Genomic DNA, 16797 nt, shown 5'->3' on the forward strand with positions numbered 1-16797 from the left:
CCTGTACTCTGTACCCGACTGCTTAATGCCGAATAAATCCTTCCACGTGGCTCCCCGAGTCGTGGCAATTAGAGCTCATTATAGGCTCATAAGAGCTCTCACTTTGGGGATTACTTAATGGACGATGAAATTTTATCGGACAGGATCACTGAGAAATAAAATTGGGTGGCAGCAGGGGCCCCATAGGGGCACGCCAATGGCCTGCCCAGGGTCCCTTTCTGCTTCAGATGGGTTGGAGAAGCTGCTATTCTGAGGAAGGGCAGGGCTAGCAGGGTCAGTCATAGAGCTGTCCAGGGCTGTGGGGGGAAAAGGGGGCAACGCACATGGAAGGGGAGCTTCTGAAGATGCGGCTGGAGTGGGGGAAAGAGGAGAGACAGAGAGAGAGATTCAAAGAGAACTAAAGAGAGACTCCAGTGTGGAACATGACCCCAAAATACTTGCTCGCGGTGGGCTCTAGCCATTAACCCAGTACCCTAACAGACACATTTCTCAGTTGCGTCTGCTTTCAGCCTCAGTCCGGCCCCAAGCTGCTGCTCCCCTTGCAGTCCTTAGCAACCTCAGGGGCCTGTCACTTTTTTCAAAATTCCCCAGCACACCAACCGGATGTTTCTGTAGTCAGACATTAACTGAGTTAGATGCTCAAGCATCATAATTATAATTCTCTAAAATAAAATGGTCCTCACATAGGCACAACTCCCAGCATATTAACATAGAAGTTTTCCCCACGCACAGAACTAGAACCACTGCAGATCACAGTGAATAAATAAACGCATATATTGTATACAATTTAAGTGAAAAAATATGTATATACTTAAAAGTGAACAGGGAAATCATGTCACCTATTTGGACAATTTAGGCCTCTAAAAACATCCTGGCACTAGGCACCTCCCAGTGGTAGAGCTCCCAGTATTCTTTCTGAGGCTGTAATGACTCGGGGACTGCCTGGATTCTCCCATTTGAAGATGGGCTGAGCCAAGCAGGCTGGGTTGAAGCTGAGAGCTTACGATGGCTGCAGCGGCAAACCTTGTGGTACAAAAGTAGTTACAGCTGAGCTGCCCCGAGTTAAGCCCTGAGACTCCTTAATTGTTGTCACAAGATGTTGGATTAGCACATTTCTGGAATAGCTGTCTGTTTACACTCTGGAGACCCACTGTCCACTAACCGCTTTCTAATTGAATTCTAATCACATTCAAATAGCTCAATAACCAGCCTCAGCTGCAATTCATAAAACTTTAATTGCCATCCATAAATCCTGGGCTCCCCAGAGCGGGGGCGTCCCTACAACCCAATTATACTTCTCTAGCAGGCAAGAGAGATGGTAACAGAGATGGAAAGGGAAAAGGAGAGACAGAAAAATAGAGACAGCCATGTCACCAGCTGAGAAGCTGGCCTCCTCTAGGATTTTGACCCCTGCCTCTCACTGGCGGAGGGGTATGGTCCCCAAGTTTCTTCGCATCATTGTGATCTCAGGCCTGAAGTTTGCAGTCTGAGGAAAAGGATTGGACTTGGAGCTGTTGCTCACCTCCCTGCTCCAGCCAGATTTTCTACAGGGTCAAAGAAGAGAAAGCTGTCATTTCTGTAGCCTTGCCTTCCCCAAAGATCAACAGCCCCTAGGTGGGCAGCTAGTCTCTCGCACAGTCATTGGTGCAGCAGTCTTCCACTGCCATTCCTTTGCCAAACCACTTCTCCCTTACTGAGGCATCAAGTGGCTCAATTCCTTTTAATTTTTATGGGCTTTAAAGGGGGAGCATAGAAGAGAGTGCTTCCTAGGTAGTCTTCTAGCTGCCTAAGATCTGTGAAATGCCAAGGGCAGGACCCAGAGCAAAGGCTTCCCTCCGCCCCTGCCCAGTTTCCAGAAGGGCCAGGGTTTGGGCCTCTCCCCAAAGTCCTTAGGATGGAGTTTGTAGGGTTGGCCTGGAAATGTAGCAATGGAACCCCGTGGAGAAAGAAACGAGTGACCCCTTCAGTGTCTCTCTCTGCCAAAGGGGGAGTTTCGGGTTAGAAAAAGGCACAAGGAAAGGTGGTTGATCTGAGTGGTCCCAGGAAGGCCCCAAGTGCAAAGGAACTTTAGAACTTCTCAAGCATCAAAATGAAAAGTTCCTCTTCTTAGCTGAGAGGCCTCTCTGTTATGCCTCCCAGATCCCTCACAACTAACCACCTGAATGACATTGGCCAAGTCCTGAAGCTGGGGGACTCTGTGTGCCTGTGTGTGCCTGTCCCACGTTTCGCTCCAGGACTGGGCCGCTGCCAGTCCACAGCGGCACAATCCTGTTCTAAACCTCAGGCTTCACACTATTCCGTGCCGTGTGCACGGCTGGCACAGGGGAGCAGGGAGCACGGGGCGTTCCGATTAGAAAGGCCTCCAAGTCCCCACCTGGTGCGCTGTGCGGCCGGAAGCTTGGAGGAGTTGGTCTGGGGCCCAGGCTACGGAGAGAGGTGGGATGGAGGATGCAGCTCTGCGATTTCTCGGGAAAGCTGGAGAAAGAGGGGGAGGAGGCCGGCCTCCCCGGAAAATTAACAAAACCTGCACTTCGCAAAGTCTCCCCCATCCCCCTCCTCCGAATTCTTCCCTGCAGCGCGCCCGCCCCTCCTCGCCGCTTCTGTTGTGACTCGGGCAGCCTATCCCGAGGGTGGGGAGCTGCGGAGGAGCAAGAGCCGAGCGGTACTCCGCAGCATCACGTGTCGGGGTGGGGGCTATAAAATCCCGGAGCCGGGGCGTCGGGCGGGGGACGTGAGGACCAGCCCTCTCCAGGGACCCCTTTGTTCGCAGTCCAGGCGCCGACACCTCGGAGTCCCCAAGGACTTGACCGCCTGCATCCGCGCCGCGCCCGGGGCCAGAGCTCTGGACAGGAGAGGGGAGGGGGCCCCCACGACCGGCCGAGCCCTCCAGCCACCCACCCCTCCCGACATGTCGCGCTCCTTCTATGTCGACTCGCTCATCATCAAGGACTCCTCACGGCCCGCGCCCTCGCTTCCCGAGCCGCACCCCGGGCCAGATTTTTTCATCCCGCTGGGCATGCCGTCCCCGTTGGTGATGTCCATGTCTGGGCCGGGCTGCGCGTCCCGCAAGAGCGGCGCGTTCTGCGTTTGCCCGCTCTGCGTCACTTCGCACCTGCACTCCTCTCGTGGGCCCGCGAGCTCCGGCGGCGGGAACGCAGGGGCTGGGAGTGCAGGGGCCGCGGGTGGCGGAGCGGCAGGAGCCGCCGGGGCCCTGCCCCTGCTCAAGAGTCAGTTTTCTTCGGGTCCTGGGGACGCACAGTTTTGCCCGCGCGTGAGCCACGCGCACCATCACCACCACCCGCCGCAGCACCACCATCACCACCACCAGCCCCAGCAGCCCGGCTCGGCTGCAGCAGCAGCAGCGGCCGCGGCGGCAGCGGCGGCGGCCGCGGCGGCCTTGGGGCACCCACAGCACCACGCACCTGTCTGCACCGCCACCACCTACAACGTGGCGGACCCGCGGAGATTTCACTGCCTCACCATGGGTAGGGCAGGTCCTGGGCACCTGCGCGCTACGCCTTGCCGGCTCCCGGGAGTAAAACGTGTCGCCTTCAGTGGAGGAAGTGGGAGCCTGTGGGGTGGGCAGAGGGGGCGAAGGAGGGGCTTTTAGAATAACTGCGGAGTCGTCCCCGTAAGTTCCGAGGTGAAAGTTAGCCTTGCCAGCCTCTCCAAGCAGCTTGGTGCGCTCGACTCGAGTACCTGGTGCTCGAGTCTGGGATCATAGCGGGTCCTTTGAGACTTTGAACTTGAGGGCTGAGAAACCAGAGGTTAACTGACTGAGGTCCGGGGTTGGTGTGTTTGAACTGAAGTGTGGCAATCGGGCGTCGAGGCTGGCTAAAAGCGTTTCGATGCTTTTGGTTAAGCCTGCCTGCCTTTCCGCTAGTCTGGACAAGAGACCACAGGACTCTGCCAACCCCTCACCCGCCCCCACTTTAATCCTCTGACTTTACATCCCCGAGATCAAAGGCCTTCGCTTGCTTTGGGCGTCTCTGTCCTTCCCGGCTAAGTAAAAATTTGTCTCCAAATGAGAAAGAGTGAGGGATGGATACAGGTGTTTGGTTGAGCTTCGCGGGTGGGTCTTTGAGAGGCAGCGTTTCCAAGGGAGGGCCCTGAGGTGGGAGCGCCTCGCCGGAGAATTACCTTTCTGCCCTCTCTTGGCCCATATGCAGGGGGCTCGGACGCCAGCCAGGTACCCAATGGCAAGAGGATGAGGACGGCGTTCACCAGCACCCAGCTCCTAGAGCTGGAGCGGGAATTCTCTTCCAACATGTACCTGTCTCGACTCCGGAGGATCGAAATCGCCACGTACCTGAATCTGTCAGAGAAGCAGGTGAAAATCTGGTTTCAGAACCGCAGGGTGAAGCATAAGAAGGAAGGGAAGGGCACGCAAAGGAACAGTCACGCGGGCTGCAAGTGCGTTGGCAGCCAGGCGCACTTCGCGCGCTCCGAGGATGAGGACTCCTTGTCGCCGGCCTCTGCCAACGATGACAAGGAGATTTCCCCCTTATGAGGGAGGGCCGCCCCCACACACACCACGCGCTCCCGGCATCTCCCCTAACTCCCGATGTGGCTGGCACCCAGGGGCCAAAATCCTCACCCTTTCGGTGGTCCCACCTGGAGAAGCTGGAGAGGAGCATTCCCCGGGGCGTACATACCGGGCCTGACCCTTCTCCTGTCTCCTTGATCTGTCTGTTTGGGGCTCCTCTCGCAGTTATAGGTCGTCGTTGTTGTTTTTTATGTAAATAATCTAGATTCAACTCAGTTTTGTCATATAACAAAGGAAAAACAGGATTGGTTTAAGTTTAAAACTGTATGTGGGGTTTTGTAAGCGCATGTCATTTCCCTTTCTCTGTCTTTCAGAACCAGATAAGAACATGGGGTTTCTTGATAATTTTTTTAAAGGAAGGTATTAAGTTGCAAATAACTTAGAAAATTAAACCCTGTAGGTCTTGCTTTCTGAAAATTTGCCTGAGGCGAGTCTCAAATCCAAGTCACTGGGAGTCTCTTTGTGAATAGTTTTATATAAAGTTTATATTTATATTTATTTAAATAAATGAGACAAAAATCAAAGTTTTAAATTCGTGGTGTTGGCTCTCACCAACTTCCCCTGTCTCTCTTTTCCCCATATGGATAGAGAATAAAAGTGTCTGAGAATTTACAGCAAAGTAATGACTGTAACTTGGTAATGCAAGCCTCTTGGTTGAGGGAGTTTGTGACTGTAGGGTTTGTGTCACCAAAACTTCTGCCAGGACACTTTCAGTCATGATGCTGCCTACCAGGTAGTACTCCCCATTCTTAAAATAGCTCTCTTCCTCACAATTGGTAGGATAAATCCATTTAGAGTGACACTGACAATTGACGACAGGCAAACCTTTCACTTTACTTAGCAGGGGAAGTTGAAAATCCCTTACTCCTATTTATTTTCTGTAGCAGTCCCTCCTCCCTTTTTTTCCTTTTTCATTTCTCTCAAATACTAAAACCCAAATTACGTGAAGGAATCTGAATAGTAGGAATTGTTTTAGAAAGGGCAACAAACAGGTTGGAAGCAAACGCATGGAAACTTATGAATGATGCTACAAGTGACTAGAAACACCATTTTTGAGTGTTTGTCTAGCTAAGAAATTAGCTGGTTTCTACCACTGCTGCGGAAAAAATTTTTTTCAGGAATAGGGAGTTAGTCTGTCCAAAGATATACATTCTCAATTTTCCAAAATAGCTCAGAGGTGCCCTTGGATTTGGGGGCTTTTTTCCCTTGTCTCCTTTTCACCTAAATTAGTTCCCTTCTAGTCCCACTGTTCCCATCACCTTGCAGAGTTCACTCCTGCAAGCCTGGCCCTGGAGAAGACTTTGGCTCTGCCCTGGCTCTGCCAAGCAAGACAACCTGACTCTTCAGCACAGCTAGGTTATGTCCTTTAATGGAGAGAGTGAAGCTGAAACCTGGAAGCTAGGAGATCTCATTCCCTGAAGGCTGAGTCCCACTAATAACCACTGGTGTTATTTCTGATTATTTTCTGTAAAGATGCCACCCCAAAGGGCCAAGCCATAGGAACTGTTAACAACACATACTCACACTTAAGGTCTGATTTACTTTAGGTCTATAGGGACTGAAATCTCAACAGGTGAGGCTGCAGATTTAGTATGGGAAGGAGGAAAAAGGGGGGGAGATGTGACCATGGTTTCCCTGGCCAGAGATTCTCTCTCTCTCTCTCTCTCTCTCACACACACACACACACACACACACACACACTTCAAAGAACTCAGGGAGAAGGAAAGTCTCCTTTCAGACTCCCGAGGCCTGCTGTCAACTCTTATTCTGGTGCTAGTCAGGGCAGGCGAGGTGCGGGGGTGGGGGTGGAGGGGGTGAAGCTGGACGGCTCGCCCTGAATAGGGAGCTGCTGGTGCTTTGTGCAGGGACATGGGACTGGGCCTGCGCAGTGGTCACAGGCAACCGGCTAGCTCCTGCCCCGGGCAGAGGCTCAGGCTCTGGATCGGTCTCTTGCTCACTCTCTAGCTCGCACACAAGCAGAACTTCGGGCCCCTCGCCTTGCCGCCACTAAGGGGAAGGAGCGCTGGCCCGCTGCCTTTTCCGAAGATCCCTTACTCCTCCTTCCTAATAAACAGGCATCTCTGGGCACCAGTACAGGGGTGGAAAGGAGGGAGTTTCGTAGCGCAAAGAACCGGCATCTAAGGAAGAAGCCCTTCGCAGGAAGTAACCGAAGGCCAAAGAGCCCCGGCTGCACCTCTGAGCGCTCCTGCCCAAAAGGAAGCCTCAGCTGGTTCCTGGACCGACGACTCCGTCCCCCTCCCATCCGCACCCGCCCCGGTCCCTCTGTTGTCCCCAGGCTTGTTCCTCCCCAAGTCCCCGGGCTTGTTCCTCCCCAAGTCTCTGCCCTCGCAGATTTGAGCGTCTGCACCTCGCCTGATTACCCCCATCCCCGCCCAGATCCAGCGCCAAGAGCCCCCCCATTTGCCACACCGGATGCCGCTCCTTGGCCAACTCCACCTCCCTGAGAAGGAGACGCAGTACCACTCCTCCTTGGATGGTCTCCGTACCTCTCCCTCCCCTCTTGGGGAAATTCCTTAGGGAAGAGAGAATAAACAGGGGATCCTGCACCAGAGGCATAAAGGTTCAGGCAAAGACGTTGGACATTCTCCAAAGAAAGTTTCTCCGGGGTTCCTGGGGGCCCGGCGTGGCGGGGGGGGGGGGGGAATGGGAGGGGGCGGTCCTCCTTGTCCTAGAACATTTGGAGCAGAGTGAATATTCTTGTCACTGTCAGAATGGACTGTGAGGTTTCCTTGTCTACTATTTTACACTTCCCCAACCGCTTTCCTCCCAGAAAAATTTCAGCTGAGCTTTTAGGAAGTTTGGGAATAAGGCTGTGGGGATCTGTCTGATTTTAAAGGCCTATAGTTTTTTCTTAGGTTAAGAACACCTAAGCCAACACTTAGGTGTACAAGTACTCTGCTCAACAATCTTGACATCAGCCACTCTAAGAGAATTGTCCCCAGACTTGTTAAAAGAAGAATGTTTAAAATGTATGGAGTCACCCTTACTTTTCTACCTGGGAAGCACTAGATGCTAGTTTTTCAATATATTCCCCTTGAGACACAGAACTCTGTTCCCACAAAGTTTGGCCTCTTGGGGGCCTATAACCACATCATGGAAAGAGAAATAGAATAAAAATGATAATTTGAAATCAGGACCTTGCTCCACTAACAGAAAAGAAGTGAGCAGCAGGAGCCATTAGAGGGGATAAATCCACCTCTTCAAACAGGAAAAGAGCTGGGGATTGGGGAGGAGGGACAGCAGGAAGAATGACCTCCTGCCTTTGTGTCCTGACCCAGTCCAGACATTCCCAGCAAAGAGGAAGAGAAGAGACCTTTTGCCTTCACCCTCCCACTCAGTGACCAACACAAGCCCAAGGCCAAGGGCCTAACAATAATAGTGGCACTCAGCAAGCCTTCTTGATTACAAACCACGACAAGGGCAGAAGGGACTCGGCAGCCATCCTTGGTGATAGAGGCACTATCACCATGGACCCATGGGCCCAGGTGATGGAGACGCTGTGATCGTAGATCCTACTCCTCTCCTTATTCTGAAGTGGCCATCATAGTTTACTCCCTACTGCCCACCCTCCACATATCCCCCCAAGGATCTCCAAAGACAGTTTAGGAGAAACAAAAATTCTGAAGTGACGTCTTTCATCTTCTGACTTCCTCCTTCCTCCCCTTGCCCCCACTCCTCAGCAGTGCTCCCCACTTCTATCTAATCAGGACTAGGAGTGCAGTTTGCTAGGTCCATCCTGACTGTGGTCAAAGTACTACCAGAAAGATGGTTGTTCTAAATGGAAGGTGATCACAGAGGGGAACTGGGTCTGTGTGTGTCTATGCATGTTTCCATACATGTGTGTGTGTGTGGGAACTCCTGATGGTGGTCGTGTAAGTGGAAAGGAAAGGGTTATTTCTACTAGATTTTTTTCTTTTCTCCCCACTTCTTTTCTTCAGTTTCCACTCATTATTCATGGCACTGCTTGGGAGATTTCTTTGAGGGAGGCAGGAAGACACTGAGAGTTGGGCTAGAAGGAGGAGAAAAGATTCCCTTGTAGTTCAGTCAGTAAAGAATCTGCCTGCAATGCAGGAGACCTGGGTTCAATTCCTGGGTCAGGAAGATCCCCTGGAGAAGGAAATGGCAACCCACTCCAGTATTCTTGCCTGGGAAATCCTTTGGTCAGAGGAGCCTGGCAGGCTACAGTCCATGGGGAAGCAAAGAGTCAGACGTGACTTAGCACAGCTAAATCACCATGACAGCTCTGGGTAAGATCTCAGGTCCAGCCTTAAGGGTGTAAGAGAGAGGGGGAAAGTGACACTTCCAATAGAACCCATTTGCTGGAGGAAATTGAGTTTAAAGGAGCAATCACTGCTTTAAAAAGAACTCCTCCCATCCTCTCCAAATACAGCCTAAAGCTGTCCTAGACGTGAATGCAGCTCGGTGCATCAAAGCAATTGTTCCTATTTTCATTATTCACAGGGAATCTTTGAATGTACCTGTTAAGGTGACAGACCTCTTAAAAGGGAACATTTTTCTCCGTGCAATTAAATGGTGCATTTACTAGACTTCTATTAACATAATTTAATATAAATCTATTTTATAAATCTTTAGGCTCACATTACTGAAGATTGAGCTTCTCTGGGAAAAAAAACCAAAAAACAAAAAACCATGTCTCTCCCCTAAATTAGATGGAATAGAATCCAAAAACTTGCTATTCTAAGCCAGCTGGAAATATTAAAAGTAGAGGAATTTGTATTGCCTTTTGTTAATGGTGGAGGTATAGAGAGAAGAGTCAGCTTGTCTCCCAGAAGATGAGAAATTCCACAGGAATGAAGGGCTCTTCACCCAAGGCTCTGGCACTTGGAATGGGTAACACAGGCTACAATTGCAACTGGAACTTAAAGAGATCTCTTAGGAACAGAACTGAACCAGAGCTCAGATGAAGAAATAACAGCCAACCCTGGCTCCCATTTGGAAGCAAGGTTATTCTGTTTGGGGACAGAAAATCTAAAGCCTGTGAGCCTCTCACATCCCTTCTATAAACTACTCTATATGGAGATAGATATCCTTATCAGTTCACATAGCTGGACTTCTTGTTCTCAAGTGCACCTTCCAAAAGCTTGGCTATCCCACTGTCTCTGAAAACGGTGTTTTGTGTGCCCTTATATTGGGGTCAGTGCCTGCCCTTCTGCACCAGGCATTGCACTTGTGCAACAGAGCCCTATGTGTTTCTGAATTCTGTCCTACCTTTGTTGAATCTTCCAAATCCCAAACCCAGGAAAGCCCCAGGGGCCCCTCTGAGTGAATCTGGACAGATCGGAAGTGTGTGCTGTGTGCTTAGGAAAGTAACTAGTTTCAGATTAATGAAGCAGTGACAATTTCAATCTGCTTAAAGGCGGAGGTTGGCACTGCCCAGGCCTGAGCGTGGGGAGCTCGCCAGGCTGGGCTTTATATTGTCCGCTTTTCTGAAGAGCAGACAAAGATGGATAGAGAGACATTGAAAAGCAGGGGGCGTATTTCAAACAGCCTCATAAAGAGGGCTGTCACTTTAAGACAAGAACCATAGTGCTTTGATGACTTTGTATTAGCGGCCCCATTTCAAATAAGGAACTCAAGTCTCTAGTGAGAGGGAGGAAAAAGGAGACTGAGAGAGAGGGAGAGAGGGAGACTGTAGTGATATTTAGCCTGTGTGAGCACTGCAGTGGACTAATTCAACTTTAAGCAACTGTATGGTTTCTGAAGTTCAAGGAGAAACAACCCGCAGCAGGTGCAGAGAAAAAAGGCAGGTGGGAGCTAGCCCTCATGGGAAAGAGCTCCCTGTCCCCGGGCGGCAGCCGGCTCCGCGGAGGAGTAGAGGCCAGTTTGGCCTCAGTTTGCTAGGAAGGGCTTGAGAGAGGGAGGCTCAGCTCTGCTGGCCCCAGACTGCTGAGGATTATAATGGAAATTTTTGAGAGCGTGAAAGAGAAATAATAGGAAGGAGGGGGAGGGCAGGCTTTTGGAGTCTACCTTCACAAAGCCCAATTTAAATTGTTTGGGGTCAAGCAGCAGCAAGCCACCTCCTCCCTTTCCTCCGTAATTAATTAATGACCACGATTAATTATTAGGGCCTTGCATCTCAAGACTTCAAAACACCTTCCCCCAGGGGCTGATGAGTTACTTGAGCCAGGCACGTGGTTCTAAGTTGGGAGAAGAAAGTTGAAAGTTGGCAGTGTTGTCTGTATCTCTCTATCTGCTTCCCTCCCGGTGTCTGCCTCAGCTTTTTTTCCTCTCTCTCATACTCCTGCCTTGGTATGTCTCTGTTTCTCCGAATCTTTATCCTCTTTGTTCTCCGGGCCGATCTCCCCATCCTCCTCCAATCTCACTTGGCCCTGGCTCAACCCTCCCAACGGCAGGACCCCAGCTGTCCCCGGAGACAGAGACGAGAGGATGCCGGAGCGGCCCCTGTCAGGACACCACAGCTCTGAATCTTACCGCGTCCCCAGTGACAGGAAGTGAGTGGGCAGCAGTGTTCACCCGCTAGATCACGAGTTACTGACAGCTTAAAAATAATTTTTTTTTCTGAGAAAGAAAAAAGATCATTTTTAAGAGACCTGAGAACCAGAATCACTCACGCTTTGAAGGCCAGCGAAAAGGCTCCCCTGGCGGTGGCACTGGAGAGAGAAGCGTTTAGTCACTGTTTCATTAGGCACTATTTGAACCTTGCAACATGTGGTAATTTCTGGGGCAAGCTGAAAAGGGGGGATTATGTAGGAGGGACACAAGGAAATTAGCCAACGGTTAATTTAACTCGTTTTCTGCTAGACTTTTCGATACATTCCTAATTGACTGAGGGGCAGGTGAAGCTCCCGCCCCATGCAGGCTCATTCACGGTGGGAATAAATGGTTCTTTTTCAACCCACACTGCTTACAATATATCATCAGGGAAAAGACATGCAATGAATATGTTGATTTTTTTTTATTAATGGAATTACACCCTGCCACGCAGGTGTGAGGGTAAAAACTTTCTATACGGCAATGAAATAAGATTAACAATGAAATTAGAATTTTATTAGCTTTATATGTCACATAGACCTGGATTTGAACTGTCAAAACAAGCAACAAGAAAAGATATTGGGAAGGCAGTCCTGCCAATCACCCAGGAGAAATGGAACAGCGTCTATCCAAATCAAACTCAGCGGCTGTGCCTTCTGTAACTCCTTTGGGCCTTATGCCAGAGGCCAGAGGACACAGGGCCTCCCTTAGGTAACAGCCTGGGTTTTGGACACACAGGTAGGGGCTGAAAACACCGCTTGAGCTCAGAGGCCAGGCCTAGAGCAGGCCCCAGTCCAGGGAAGAGGGCTTGGATAGCCCGAGGCCCCAAGAGGTCAGCTGGAGGCGCCGGCCGCGGATCGGCGGCCCGGGCTGGCCGCGGTCCGAGAAAGTGGAAAGAAGAGTGGGAACTCGGGATTGGAGGCGGGGTGGGGCGCCCCTTGGACACCGCCCTGAGTTTTGTTACCCGGGGGCCCCTGGGAGCTTGGGCAGAACTACCTGGGTCTGGCAGGCGCAGAGGTGCCCTATGCAAATGGTTCACTATTAGGCGAGAAAGAAATACTTCAAATGGCCCTTTGTAACCTTCTATAGAAAATCGAGGTACTCTGCATGACAAAGCACAATTAAGCTTTCTATTCAGGAGTTCTGCAGCTGGTAGCCCATTGGGAAAGTGGGAGGAAACGCGAATATATTAATAGTGTGGCAAAAGTTTTTTGTGTGCGTGTCTTTTTCTGGGTCGGGGATGGGGAGGGGCGGTGGGTGGACCCGGAGGGGAAGAAGGCTCCGCCTTGGATCCTTGCCACCTGACAGCCTTGCCTCTGCCCACGTGGAGAGCCCTGCTTCTCTGGCAGCGGGCATTCTGAATGGTCTCAGCGAACCCAGCGTGCAGAACAGGGCTGGGCGGACCCTGCGGGCACCAGCGCCTGGGCGGGGCGGAACGCCTGCCCCAGCCTCGCTTCCTCGTCTCGGGAAAGCTGGGCTAACCCGCGCCTGGATGGTCTTGGTACCCGGCGCCGGAAGGAGGCTGCGCTTGACCGATGCTTCGCCCAGACGCCCTGGCAGGTGGTGCACCCTGGAGCGCAGCAGGGGGACGCTGCGCTGGGAAAGAAGCTTGGGAAGAGCAAAGTCGGATTTTCTGTTGAGCTCTAATTTTCTCCCATTCTTCAGGTTTTTTTTTTTTATTAACTTATTTTTAATCGGAGGATAATTGCTTTACAATATTGTGTTGGTTTCTGCCATATAGGTATATGTATGTCCTCTCCCTTTTGAACCTCCCTCCCACCTCCCACCGCCCACCTCCCACCCCATTGCACCCCTCTAAATTATAACAGAGCACTGGATTTGACCTCCCTGCCTCATACAGGAAATTTCCACCGGCTGTCTAACATCGTTGATATTCACTTTCCTAATTGTTCACTTTTGCAAATCTCAGGGAGAACTTTTTGCTTCTTAGTAAAGAAGGGCTCTTAGCCAGCTGTGCTGTTTGGTCTCTTTTTGCTGGTCTAGATCCATCTCCATTCTCCTCTGCCCTGTGAGGGACGCAGACACTGGCCCCTATGGATTGTATTACATGGTCTATTGACTATTTCACCTGTAGCCTCTGGGCTTCCCTTGTGGCTCAGTTGGTAAAGAATCCACCTGCAATGTGGGAGACCTGAGTTCGATCCCTGGATTGGAAAGGTCCCCTGGAGAAGGGAAGGGCTGTCCAATCCAGTATTCTGGCCTGGAGAATTCCATGGACTCTGTAGTCCTTGGGGTTGCAAAGAGTCAGACACAACTGAGCAACTTTCACTTTCCTGTAGCCTCTTGACTCTGGCTTTCATTTGGGTTTGGTGAATGAGTGGCACAGCAAATAACAGAATAAGCTGATGAGAAAGAAGCGGAAGTATATTGATTGTTTCTGGGGGTACTACATTGTCCCAGTTCTGGCAAATTCTGCTGTATCCCAGAAATTCCCTTTCTCTCTCAGAATTTCTTTTCCAAGGCCCCAACTTTAAATCAGGTTCTTCCTGCACCTTCATGGAAAAAGGTGGAAATGTCTTCTGGCTTCTGCTAGTACCTAAGAACAATACTTTGGCCACCTGATTTGAAGAGCCAACTCATTGGAAAAGACCCTGATGCTGGGAGAGATTGAGGGCAGGAGGAGAAGGGGATGACAGAGGATGAGATGGCTGGGTGGCATCAGTGATTCAATGGACATGAGTTTGAGCAAACTCTGGGAGATGGTGAAGGACAGGGAAGCCTGGCATGCTGCAGTCTGTGGGGTTGCAAAGAGTCAGACAACACTGAGTGACTGAACAACAACAGGAACTTCAAAATTCTTGTTAGTTTCCCTCAGTCCTGCACACATCTCTGCAAGTAGTCATTTTGTTGAAATTGTTCTTTAAAAATCCCAGCTCAAAGTGACTGCCTAGTGGCTGATCAGCCATGTTATTCCTGAGTCAGTCTCTTCTATAATAGATCACCCAATTCCATTTTCAGACAGCTTTGACCATTAGGAAAACTTACTTGTTGTATCAGAATCTTCCTTTATAATTTCTATCCATGGGTCCTTATCTAGTTCTTTCCTCTGGTGCCTGCCTTCTTCCCTTTTCCCAACTGTTAATGACAGCAGCTGCATTTTTCATCTCTACATCCTTAGCATTCATCACAATGCCTAGCGGTTAGTGATACCCAATAAATAGCAGCTGAGTCAATGCATCATTCAACTTCTAAGTCTCTACCAGTTGCCTCAGACATGGAGGTTAAAACAGCTGTATTTAATTGTAGCTATATAAACATATATGATATATATATAAACAGACTATCCTATAGATAGAATAAATATAGGTAGGATTTAGAGAAGCTTCTGGAATCTGTCTGCAAGCTCAGCCATTTACTAGCAGTGTGACTTTGAGCAGTTCACTTAACCTCTCTAACTTCTATTATCCTTATTTGTAAAATGGGGATAATTAATAGTACCAGTACTAAAATAAGGAAAAACACAGGAAAATATATAGACATTTAGTAAAATTAGATAACGTCTAACTGAAAAAGTTATTTAACTTATATGCAGAGTACATCATGAGAAATGCTGGCTGGATGAAGCACAAGCTGGAATTAAGATTGCCAGGAGAAATACCAATAACCTCAGATAGGCTAAAGACACCACCTTTATGGCAGAAAGCAGAAAAGAACTAAAGAGGCTCTTGATGAAAGTGAAAGAGGAGAGTGGAAAAGTTGCCTTAAAACTCAACATTCAGAAAACTAAGTTCATGGCATCTGGTCTCATCACTTCATGGCAAATAGATGGGGAATAATGGAAAGAGTGGCAGGCTTTATTTTGGGGGACTCCAAAATCACTGCAGATGGTGACTGCAGCCATGAAATTAAAAGATGCTTGCTCTTTGAAAGAAAAGCTATGACCAACCTAGACAGCATATTAAAAAGCAGAGACATTACTTTGCCAGAAAAGGTCCATCTAGTCAAAGCTATGGTTTTTCCAGTAGTCATGTATGGATGTGAGAGTTGGACTATAAAGAAAGCTGAGCGCTAAGAAATTGATGCTTTTGAACTGTGGTGTTGGAAAAGACTCTTGAGAGTCCCTAGGATAGCAAGGAGATCTAATCAGTCCATCCTAAAGGAAATCAGTCCTGAATAGTCATTGGAAGGACTGATTCTGAAGCTGAAACTCCAATTCTTTGGCCACCTGATTCAAAGAACTGACTCGTTGGAAAAGATCCTGATGCTGGGAAAGATTGAAGGCAGGAGGAGAAGGGGCTGACAGAGGATGAGATGGTTGGATGGTATCACTGACTTAATGGACATGAGTTTGAGTAAGCTCCAGAAGTGAGTAATGGACAGAGAAGCCTGGGATGCTGTAATCCATGGGGCTGCAAAGAGTCAGACATGACTAACTGAACTGAACTGAAAAGCTAACTTGTAAAAAAAGACCTGAAGGGAATGTGAGGAACTGACCATGTGGCTTGTGGGGACAAGATAATTCCAAACATAGATAAAGAATCCCAAACAAATATCTAGGTGGGGAGACACCTGAAATCACTGGGAAACAATAAAGAGGCAGAATGACTAGAGTTTGTGAGTGAGTGAGCGTGTGTGTGTGTGTGTGTGTGTGTGTAGGAGTGAAATGATGATGAAGCAGGACTTGTAGATCAGAATAAGGGCTTGGGATTTTATTTTTAGTTCGCTGGGAAGGTTTTGGAGGATTTTGAACAGGGGAGTGATAAGCTCTAAATGAAAAGAAAGTGTTAGTTGCTCAGTTGTGTCAACTCTTTGTGACCCCATGGACTGTAGCCTGCCAGGCTCCTCTCTCCATAGCATTCTCCAGGCAAGAATACTGGCAGGGGATCTTCCCAATCCAGGTATCAAGCCCTTGTCCCTTGCATTGGCAGGCAGATTCTTATCCACTGCGCCACAAGGGCAGTCCCTTTGCCCATTTTCTAATTGGGTTATTTGATTTTTTTGTTCATTTGTTTAGTTGTAGGAGTTCTTTATATATTAGGTATATGATTTGTAAATATTTTATCTCTTTCTGTAGGTTACCTTTCACTCTGTTGATTCTGTCCTTTGATGCACAAAAGCTTTAAAGTTTTATTTGTCCTATCTATTTTTTTTTCTTTCATTGCTTGTTCTTTTGGTATCATATCCAAGGAATCATTGCCAAATTCAATGTCATGAAGATTTCCCCCTATGGTTTCCTCTAGGACTTTTACATATTTAGGTATTACGTTTTGGTCTTTAATCCATAAAGAGTTAATCTTTGTTTAAGGTAAGAGTCCAACTTTGTTCTTTTATCCATTTTGGAAAGCAGTTGAAGAGACTATCCTTTCCTTCATTGAATAATCTTGGCACCTTTGTTGAAAATCATTTGAAATTTGTTTCTGGGTCATCTATTCTTTTCCATCAATCGGTCTACATGTCTGTCTGGACGACACTACTACTCTTTTGATTACCATAGCTTCACAGTTAAGCTTTGTGATCAGGAAGTGTGAGACTTCCAACTTTATTTTTCTTTTTCAAAATTGCTTTGACTATTTGGGGTCTTTTGAGATTTTAAATGAATTTTGAGATAAATTTTCTATTTCTGCAAAAAAAAAATGTCATTGGGGTTTTGATAGGGGTCACATTGAATCTAGATTATTTAGGTGAAGGCCAAAGGATTGGTTTTTTTGAACTGTGGTGTTGGAGAAGATTCTTAAAAGTCCCTTGGACTACAAAGA

General features: G+C 48.8%; 1 protein-coding gene across 1 annotated transcript; it reads left to right on the top strand.

Moving 5' to 3' along the window:
- The first annotated feature begins 2908 nt into the window (after positions 1-2908).
- Positions 2909-4510, top strand: GSX2 (GS homeobox 2). The gene is made up of 2 exons (XM_068975760.1): positions 2909-3485; positions 4170-4510. The coding sequence occupies exons 1-2, from the start codon at positions 2909-2911 to the stop codon at positions 4508-4510; spliced, it is 918 nt and encodes a 305-aa protein (XP_068831861.1).
- The last annotated feature ends 12287 nt before the right edge of the window (positions 4511-16797 follow it).

The sequence above is a fragment of the Capricornis sumatraensis genome, chromosome 7 (genome assembly GCF_032405125.1).
Source record: "Capricornis sumatraensis isolate serow.1 chromosome 7, serow.2, whole genome shotgun sequence".
NCBI classification, from domain to species: domain Eukaryota; kingdom Metazoa; phylum Chordata; class Mammalia; order Artiodactyla; family Bovidae; genus Capricornis; species Capricornis sumatraensis.

Coding starts and splice junctions, on each gene's coding strand:
- GSX2 (XM_068975760.1), top strand. CDS start 2,909: ATGTCGCGCTCCTTCTATGTCGACTCGCTCATCATCAAGGACTCCTCA. Junction 3,486..4,169: donor ATTTCACTGCCTCACCATGG/GTAGGGCAGGTC, acceptor GCCCATATGCAG/GGGGCTCGGACGCCAGCCAG.